The following is a 10,065-nucleotide window of genomic DNA, read 5'->3' on the forward strand; positions in this document are numbered from 1 at the left end:
TCAACAAGTTCGGTTACCATCTTTAAGCTGGCGTATGGCCATGACTATTTTTCAAGAAAATTGGTATTTAGGATATGGACATACAGAACTGGATGCTATAATACCCTGACTTATTCTAGCCATCGGAACATGTGGATGCATCCTCCAGACACCTACCAAGAGTAATACACCTGATGATATCAGACTCCAGTGTTCATGTATCGACAACTGCATCTGGCTCACGCACAAACCGAGACATGCACATGCACATGCACATGCGCATGCAAAAGAGGGTAATTTGGACGCCAAATGCCAAACTCGGAGAATAGAGAGCAAGGCCATATATACTGAAACATGGAGAGGAGTCATGCACGACTCAGACTGGCCAACCAAGTCTGTAACATATGCTATAACTTAAAAAAGAGGGGCATGCATGGTGTCACATTACAAAGCACATAAACTAAACTAACAAACAGTTCATGGAGGGGAACCCCATGGGACTTCCCTGCCGTGATGAATCAGAGAAGCATGGGACTACAATCCATGGGGAAGTGGTGAGCAGCCATATCATCCATGTAGTAATGAGGATGAGAAGCGTCCATCACCACAAGCTGCATTTCTTCAGATGGCCGCCAATGCCGCTTCCGCTGATTGATAAACCAGTTGTTGATTTGCTTCTGATCAAGTCCCGTAGATTCTGCCAAGGCCAGCTTCTGTGATTCCTGCAGTCACAATGCCAAAGTTGGTGAACCATACATGATAAACCACGATGAAGTTAGCTGCCAATATATATTACAATGAGTGGGAGTGGGAGTGGGGGTGGGGGTGGGAGTGTTAAACCTACCGATGGATATGGCCATTTGTAATGCCTACCCCACCAGTCAAGCAACTGCTGCCTGGCTTCCTTTGGCAGCTTCCCTTTCTTCCTCTTCTTGAGAAATTCCTGCTTTAGACTGCCAAGGTATCCGCTGTATCTTTTCAGCAGTTGGTCCTTGAGTTCCCTCTCCTCAGCCTGAGGATCGATACGATTTTCGTTCACATCAACCTCATCCTCAGATGATAAGTTCCGGTCAACACCTTCATTAAGACCTGCCAAAATGCATACCCGCAAAAATGATGAAGCCGTACTAGAAATTCATATTTATTTTCAAGGACGCTATTAGAAATTGGATCATTTTGCAGCTTGTCAACAACTTCAAGATGTGATGAAATGCAGAGAGAGAGAGAGAGAGTTTTCCTTGACCTATTGGAAGATATGCAACCCATTCAATCATAAAGCCATGCGTAACTTGGCTAGAAACGATTAATCAGCAAGAACTAATACGGAGGCACAAAGCCTTTTTTATTTCTTTTTTTACTAAGCCAAGGAAAACCACCCATGACAGGCCTCTGGTTTGTAAAACCCATAACATGCCCCTTTCCACCAGAGAGTAGACCCACCTTCGAGTTCCCGGCAAGGGATGCCACCCACGGGTTTGTAAGTCATGACATCCAATCAACTTGGTGACATTCACAAGCTGCCCCTACCAGGCGAGGGGCAGCTTGTGAATGGAAGTAACCTCTGTATCGACATCCATGGACCTCTGTATTGACATTAACCTCATATGAGAGACCAATGCAGCTATGAACGATGATCATGAATTGCAAAGATATTTGATAATTGTCTACTTGTCATAGAGAAAAATGAGTGCTGCTCCAGCGTCAACACCACGCCAAAGAACATTTCAGAGCAAAAGATGTCATGGTAGACTATTAATATGAAGCACATCACAATTGGTGTTTCACCAAGTAAATAAATCAGCAGCAGACAACCATGTTCACTGTTACCCTTTAAGAGGAAAATCATGCAATTAGAAGTAGCAACAGAAAAATATAATCTTTAAATTTTGCATCAACAAAAGCATTAAAATAGTACTATCCTGGTAGGCTCCTTATCATCAAAATAACTAAAAAAAAAATAAAGTACACGTGAAGAAGTTTGACCAATGCACAAACTAGTTCATATCTTTGCAATACTTCAACAAGCACAGAAAGAGAAGAATAGAAGGTGAGATCTCAATATCAAGTAAGCATGACAATTTCTTAAAACCATAATATCACAAAAATGAAGGCGATAGAACACTTTTCTAACATCATATGGCCATATCATGTAGACAATTACAGAAAAACAGCTAAAGAACACTAGAAAAGATGGAGAAAAACAATAAAAATGGTGTCTTGTCCAGTAGAAAGTCTGAAAAGTATGTCTGGGGAGCTATTTTGCTGCCATAAAAAAACAGGAGTTATCCTTACAAAAATAGATTTTAGTTAGAGCAACATTACACGAGGGAATTCTTACAAAATCATGAAGGTTCAAAGATGAAACAAGCAAATGCAGGTTCACGGTTTACTGAGTGATCTTGAAAAGGTAGTGCTGGCAGCAATTTAAGAGGAACCAAAAAAGTCACTTTTGACTGGAATATACCTCAAGAATCATATCGTGATTACTAATAAGAATAATGATATCATGATCCAGAAAACAAGTCCAGATAGCTCTTCTAAATAGTTTGTAGTGAAATTTTGCCTCATAATTTTCTGACAATTCCAAATCGTAGCAAAAGTTCATAATAGCCGGTAGTATGAATTGATTGAGACATGATGTTTAGGTTTCACCTGGATCATGATATCACTAGTCTTGCTAATTGTGCAAATTTTTTATCTGTTTACATGACATGGTTGCGATCATATCATTATGGAATCCACACTATCAACTGAAAAAATATTAACCTTGCCTGAGGAATAGAGGGAAATATTAAGAACAAAACCACAAGGGACATTAAAGTAATCATTGCATACCATCCACATAAGAAAACAGTACATGCAATAGACTCAATCACGGTAAGGTTTTAGTGGTTCAACATGAAAGGCGCCCAAAGATTACCACCATCCAATCAACTGTACATACATTTGACATAGAGAAACCTTTATTTTTCGTTTTTTTCTAGTTTGTTTGGTACATCAAACCTCAGCTGCGATTAACAAGCTCCCTTTAGTAGGAATCAGCTTTTAGATTGCTATAATCCTGTGTACACATTTTTCCAGCGACACAAAGGTCAATGCTCACTTCATTCTCTCTGTTTTTCTTCATTACAGCCATAAAAATGCCAATTTTTTCTGACTCACAAAAAACATGTTTTTTCATTGAAAAAACGCAATCCGGGGGTTGATTCTTACTAAATTGACAATTTTGAACAACATCTATGAGGTTAGATTGAGTCAAAACGACCTGCATCACCAGATCCCAACTAGATTGTAGGTACAATTGACTGTAGCATATATATATATATATATATATATATATATATATGGGGTTTATGTTTGGAACATATACAATCTAGTATGAATCTCATGATGAGAGTTGTTCTGACACAATCTAACCTCAAGGATGTCTTCAGCATGTTCGATTTAGTAGGAATCAACTCTTGGATCATAATTTTCGATGAAAAAACATGTTTTTATGAGTCAGGAAAAATTGATACCTTCAAAGCAGTTGATTTTTGGATCATCAGAAAAACCTATATACAAGTCGGATTCCGGCGATCCAAAAGCTGGTTCCATCTAAACAAAACCTGCAGATCACATCTATGACATTAGATGTGAAAAAAACCCACACAAGGGGGTTACACCCCATTTGCTAGATCGTCTGCACATACAAACTGTAGCAAACACAAACCCAATATTCCATTGAATCTATATAATGACATAATATTGTAGATTCCATGTTTACTATTTTTTTGGTCTTGACCAGGCTGATTAGGCCTTGACTAGCAATTATGGCTAAGTAAATTCTACCCGAGAAAAGCAGGAAAAAAGCAATCAAAATTGTGTTCAACACATGTATAAGGCAACAATTAATAATTCCATTGAATTTTATTCTTTCCTTACACTGAAGGTCCAATCGGGTGAAATTAGATGGTCCTCTGTTATGTCTTTATCGTTAGGTGAGAGGCTGGGCAAGAAGAAGGACCTCCAATAATCCAAAAGCCAAATCTGAGGGGTATATCAATCCCCGACACCGTGCGATTTCAGAGAAAAAACACGCTGGGAACTGGGGGATATAACAAACTAAGGATGACCGCCACGTCCTTTTTACCCAGCAAGGGGGTCACTGGCGCCGGTGTGAGGCTGAAGGCAATGCCTCTTCCCCTTCTTAAGCACTTCTTTTCTTCTCAGATGTTCCATTTTAATATAGTACTGGCTATTGGTTTCAGAAACATTTTTTGGTAGTATGTAGTGTGCTAACAGTAAATGTGGAGCATGTTACCTCTAGTTCCTAATGTTTAAACTAACCTGTAAAGGTGGAACATTTCAGAGAAACCTAGTTTTGCTTCATTCGTGTTTAATTTGCACATGACATTTGATATGTTGTTTCTGCCTTAAATGTTTTATGGCTCTCAGTTATATATTGCATAAAGAGGCTGAACAACAAAAAATCACACCAGATGAGCAGGTTCACTGGAAACCATGAGAATCCTAAAATTCCATTCATAGCTACAAGAGGTTATGATATTGTTGTCTGGAATCATCTATATTCAAGACAGTGAAGAAATAGGCCATAGCAGTCATCAGATCATTGATTGTTTAACTGCAGAATTTACTTGGAAACTCATAAAGTTTTAAAAAACGTATCCTTCAGCTTTTAAATGTCTGTAAACTGCCTTTTTTTTTGCCAGATGTGTGTCTAAAAACACTCCTCAATGTGCAAAAAACATGCCTTGCCTCAAGGTGAGGGCCTTTTTGCCTTGAGTTGCAACTAAGGTAAAGGAGTGCACCTGATACACCTTGAGGCGCACACCTCGTGATGAGGCACACGCCTCATGATGAGGCACATGCCTCAAGGTGAGACACATGCCTCATTTTGGCACGATCAAATGAGTTAAACCTTCATTTGACTCAAAATCCATTAAAAAAACTAAAAACAAAAGGGGTCAATGTTAGGGCACTCTCCTTTTGTCTCCTCTCTGCTTTTCCTCCCCTCCCTCTTCTCCACTGTCAAAGAAGAAGAGAGGAGCAACTGAGCTCTCTCTCTCTCTCTCTCTCTCTCTCTCTCTCTCTCTCTCTCTCTCTCTCTCTCTCTCTCTCTCTCTCTCTTTGCCAAAAGGAAGAAGAAGATTCTCTCTCTACCGACATGCACTCTCTCACTAGAGTTGATTCTAGTTTTCTTTTGTTTGCCATTCGTTTTTTATGTTAGCCATTCTTTTTTTTTTTTGGTTTCTGCCAACATAAGACGTGTTCTTATTATTTTGTACTCTCTTCTGTTTGGATAAGATTGCATTTTTTGTCCCTACATGCACATTTATATGATTGCAGTAATTAATGAAGAGGAGTTTCCTAATTATGAGCAGCATATTAGTAACAATATGTGTCTCATGTTAAAGTGATTTTTATATTTATACCCTAGTCAGCAATAATATTAAAATTTGAAAAAGAATACAAATAATAATGAAGAAAAAAAATAACAGATTGTATTGATTGTTAGAGATTTTGTTACTAAATTTTACATTGAATGCTCATATTTTATTTCTTAGATACTTACATAGATCAAGTTGTTGCATTAATGTTACTTTTACATGTTAATCTCATATTTTTCAGTATTTATTTGAGATTTTCTATTTCTTATTAGTTTTTGCTTCATCAATAAAGCATTTCTTTTATTTATTTGTATTTTTAGGTATATCTTTTAAAGATTTTTTAAGTTTAAAAAAAATCTTCAGTTTTTGGTGGAAGGCCTCGCTATGCCTCAACGCTTTTCATAACATTGGTGTCATTGTTCAAGAGATGTTGCATGCACTAGATGCAAAAGCAATAGTGGTTGGTCATACTCAACTATCTGGAGCCAATTGGAATATGTTAGCTCTTTGCATCTTTAGTGGAATATACATATTATCTTAGAACTTGAAAAATTTAGAATCCATTTTCAGCTTAAAGTGTTGTTCATTTTTAGTACTTCTACTGCAGCAAGTATAACGACAGTGTGTGGCAAATTGATATGGGAATGTCAAGTGGTGTCAGAAAACATAATTCTCAAGAGATGACCCCCAAAATAAAAATCCAAGACCCAATTCCAATAATACTTTCTTAACATGAACCATGATTTTTATAAATAGCTCTAGATCTAAGATCAAGGGATACAAGACCTATGACAGGTTTCCCCATTAAACTCTCTAAGGTTATGACTTTCCTTGGACGACTCACTTGTTTAGGAGTGGGAGATAAGAAACCTTTCTTCAGCATGGAAACTTTGCCACCAATTTTAAAGGATTTTTCTTTATTGGATTCCTCATCAAAAGGAATTTATCTCCGCTTTCTCAAATGGATTCATCTTATCAATAGGTGCCCCATCAGCTGCAGGATTGTCTTCATCAATTTGAGATGACAAAGAATCCTCATGACTAACTCCTCCATCTATTTGTGCAGTCCTATCTAAATTAATAAGTCTCATTAAGATTCCCTTTAGGACTTTCATGCACCATCTGATCACGAATCTCACTAGGATAGTCCTCACCAACCTCTGAACCTTCCAAATCAGAATGTGCATCCTTTTCTGCCATATTAATTTAGATAGGACTGTTACACAAGGGTCGGTGAGAAGTGAGTTTCGTGCGAAATACACTCCTGTGTGAAAGGAGGAAGTTAACCCATTTTCTTATGTAGTTGTGTGTCATATGAAAGACATGGGCCCCACTAGCTATTTCATGTGATTTGCTTCAGCCCCTGTGGAAAGAGGCCCATTTTCTTACAAAAATGAGCCTCTTACCCATGTTTTGGGATGAAACAAATGCCCCTTAATTCCTTCATCCCTAATGAATGATCAATAAGTTCTGCCATAATAAATAGTAGCATTCATAAAGGACTAACGAGTTAACCACCATGCAAAACAAAAAAACATTGAATTGGAGTAATGACTATTAAATCATATGGAAAAAAAGGTTATCCGTTTTGGTTATGCCTGCCATGCTCAATAACCATGAAGCTAAGTAGATGGTAATATTTAGATGCAAAAACTGTCTCTACAAACATGTAAATCTCAAAATGTGTTAGTAAGTTTGAACATTCTATAACTAACAACAGAGTTAGACTTCTTCACAGTCAAAAGATAATGCAGAAAGAAAAGAAACAATATTAAAAAAAGAATACTTAATGAACTTCTTAAGAAATCTGACAATCAAAATGGGAAAGCATCTTTCTAATAGAAGAACAACATAATGGGAACAAATATTCAGACATCACTGATGATATTTGTACCCAAACACTTCTTGTCCGTGATGGAACGATAAAACAATACATTCTGTGTACTCTCCAATTCAGTTCAAACTAAGATCCCTTGCCTGCCACTTATCCAGCTATAGCAGTCTGACTCAGGCATTGATAGAACTTACCAATGTCTAACGTGGCACATTCGTACCAGTATAACCTTCTTAATAATAAGGATCTAACCAAGGTATGCGTCAATTTATAGGGAGTTCTTGATTTGCTATCAAATAAGAAAAACATACAAGGTGATAACTACTTTGCCACAATTGATACAAAAACTAGGTATGAATTAGTGGAACCTCGTTCGTTCTTCAATCCATAACGCATTTACATCAGCACATACATATGTTCTAACATTGGTGAATGCACAACTGATACCGAAGTGCAGAACCAACTAATGCTAAGTTGATATATAGAGGAGTGTCGTGTAGCGCTTTACAACATGTTTGAATGAGGTTTAACTGGTAATATGAAAAGGTGGCACCCAGAACAAGGTTGGCAACATTTTCCAAAATCCAAAATCCAAAATCCAAAATCAAATGCATGTGATCTAGAAATATAACAAACACCAACCAAAGGATATTAATGCGTTCCTCCTTAGAAGGCTAAAAACCGGTATTCAATATGAACAGCATATGCGTTTAGCAGAAGGATTTTCGTCTTCCTTGTAAAGTGTTTCATGTTGTTTCCGAAAAGAGAGAGAGAGAGAGAGAGAGAGAGCGGCAGGGTTTTGCATGACATTTTATATGTACCCACACGCCACTCTGCCAACATGTAGATAATAATGATAAACAAAATAAAATCAACTAAGCAGCGTATCTGATATCGGAAAAGAACACCTGCTTTTATTGTTTTTCTTGGGATGTAGATCGTCTTTTTCTTCTTCAATTAATATAACTATGTGTTGATAATACGATTCACGATGTTCTCGGCCCCATTCCAGACAACCACCATATTTTTTGTTCTTCAATATTTTCTTTGATGAACGTATTTGCTATCGTCTGAAAAACGCAGTTCTTGTGCCGAAGGAAGATCAATTAGCCACATGCCACTAAATAATTCACAAACAGAAAGAACAGAGGATGGTTAACATGTAAGATGAACTCTCTCTCTCTCTCTCTCTCTCTCTCTCTCTCTCTCTCTCTCTCTCTCTCTCTCTCTCTCTCTCCTGGGCTTCAGCGTGCTTACCTGCTGGTGTCCATTGAGTGATTTGAAAAGGATGACAGGGAAAGATGGGTGGATTTACCTGACTGAGACGATGTCACTGTGAGGGCCTTGAACTGAGACTCAATATTGTTGATGAAGAGCATGGCTTCTTTGAAAGGCTTGGTCAGTTCATGCTCATACTTGGTCAGCATCTCGCAGTAGGCTTCCATGAACTGGTCGAGTGCTGGATCTTCACCAATGCAGCTCATGCCGCCCCTGGTGGCAGCCTGTTCTAATGCGCACACCTCTTCCAGTTGAGCAATCACTTCAGGGGGAGCACCCACCTTCCACATCAACAAGTCTCAAATTAATAACCAAGCAAGATAGAAGCTAGACAATTAATGTTGCTCTCTCTCTCTCTCTCTCTCTCTCTCTCTCTCTCTCTCTCTCTCTCTCTCTCTCTCTCAGAGATGTAAAAAGGAAAGAAAAGTTAAGATGTGCCTTATGGCAATTGGCATATGCTGTCAACAGACGTGGGTAGTGAGGATGTGCCATTATTTTGGCCTTCAAAGAGATGTTACTGTCATCCACGGAGTAGCAGTTCTGGTCATCATGTGATGGCGGAGGAGGAAGAAGAAGAAAGTGGGGAGAAGAAGAGGAGGAGGAAGAAGAAGGGAGAAGGAGAAGACTGTTGTTTGGAGAAAGCAACGGTGCATGTCCTCCACCCATTGCACTACTAGAGTTGTTGTTGCTGCTGCTGTTAGGCTGCGGGGTGTCATCAAGGCAGTCACTTCCACCACGCTTGGTCATCAAAGGCATCATTATCGCTGGGATGGTACTGGTTTTAGCACTACCACCGTCGGAAAATCCCATCAGGCCGCTGCTTCCCCCATACAAGCAGGAATTACTAGGTACATCCATTTCCTTTAAGCCGCTACCTCCTCACTCTCTTGATATTCTAAAACAAATTATTCCTTTAAGCTTGCCCGCTACGGCAGGGACACACACAAAACCTTTTGCTTCTGTTTATTATTAAACACCACCATCAATCCCTTTCAGCAGCTTGGTGTTGCCAGATAATCCACGCTTTCAGACATGCTTGCTTCTTTATCCATGAAAAACAGTACGGCGTAAGAAAAACTTAGGTTTCTGAAGGCTTTTCTAAGTGAAAGTCTTTCCAACGAAATCACTCGATTTACAAGTAAAAGTGCCTCTCTCTCTCTCCCTCTCTCTCTCTCCAGAAACCCTCTTCTTTATAAAACGTCCTTTTGATGGTTAAGAAACTTAATTTCAAAAGAACCGGCAAACAAAAATAATATTTCCTTAGGTCATGCCCTGCTGCAGAATGCATGTTATAATCCCTGACTAAAAAATTCCTTAAAAAATTTACCTTCCCAACGTACTTATGACTACAAAATAAACGAGAGGGGGTGTAGGGGTGTCAATGAATCGGGTTGGACCAGGAATCACCCATACCAAACCCTAGGGTCAGGGTTTGATGATAAATTAGAAGGCCCAATCAAAATTTGGGTCAGACCTCAAGGGTGCCATTAATATATGGTTTGTGAAATTTCATACCAGACTCGAGTTTCAATTAATTCAATTAAGATCCTTAATTTTTTAATGTAAAAATGATAAAAAAAATAT

At 38.5% G+C, this 10,065-nt stretch overlaps 1 protein-coding gene across 1 annotated transcript; it reads right to left on the reverse strand.

Annotated features, from left to right (window-relative positions):
* Positions 1 to 497: 497 nt before the first annotated feature.
* On the reverse strand, positions 498 to 9,339 carry LOC149813075 (homeobox protein knotted-1-like LET6). The gene is made up of 4 exons (XM_089991058.1): positions 8,920 to 9,339; positions 8,519 to 8,762; positions 824 to 1,068; positions 498 to 701 (listed from the first exon to the last, which is right to left on the reverse strand). Exons 1-4 carry the CDS (start codon positions 9,337 to 9,339, stop codon positions 498 to 500), a joined length of 1,113 nt encoding a protein of 370 aa, XP_089847184.1.
* Between the last annotated feature and the right edge of the window lie 726 nt (positions 9,340 to 10,065).

Source organism: Nuphar pumila, chromosome 16 (genome assembly GCF_984573655.1).
Source record: "Nuphar pumila chromosome 16, dmNupPumi1.hap1.1, whole genome shotgun sequence".
NCBI classification, from domain to species: domain Eukaryota; kingdom Viridiplantae; phylum Streptophyta; class Magnoliopsida; order Nymphaeales; family Nymphaeaceae; genus Nuphar; species Nuphar pumila.

Coding starts and splice junctions, on each gene's coding strand:
- LOC149813075 (XM_089991058.1), bottom strand. CDS start 9,339: ATGGATGTACCTAGTAATTCCTGCTTGTATGGGGGAAGCAGCGGCCTG. Junction 8,763..8,919: donor CATATGCCAATTGCCATAAG/GCACATCTTAAC, acceptor TTGATGTGGAAG/GTGGGTGCTCCCCCTGAAGT. Junction 702..823: donor ACAAATGGCCATATCCATCG/GTAGGTTTAACA, acceptor TTGTGACTGCAG/GAATCACAGAAGCTGGCCTT.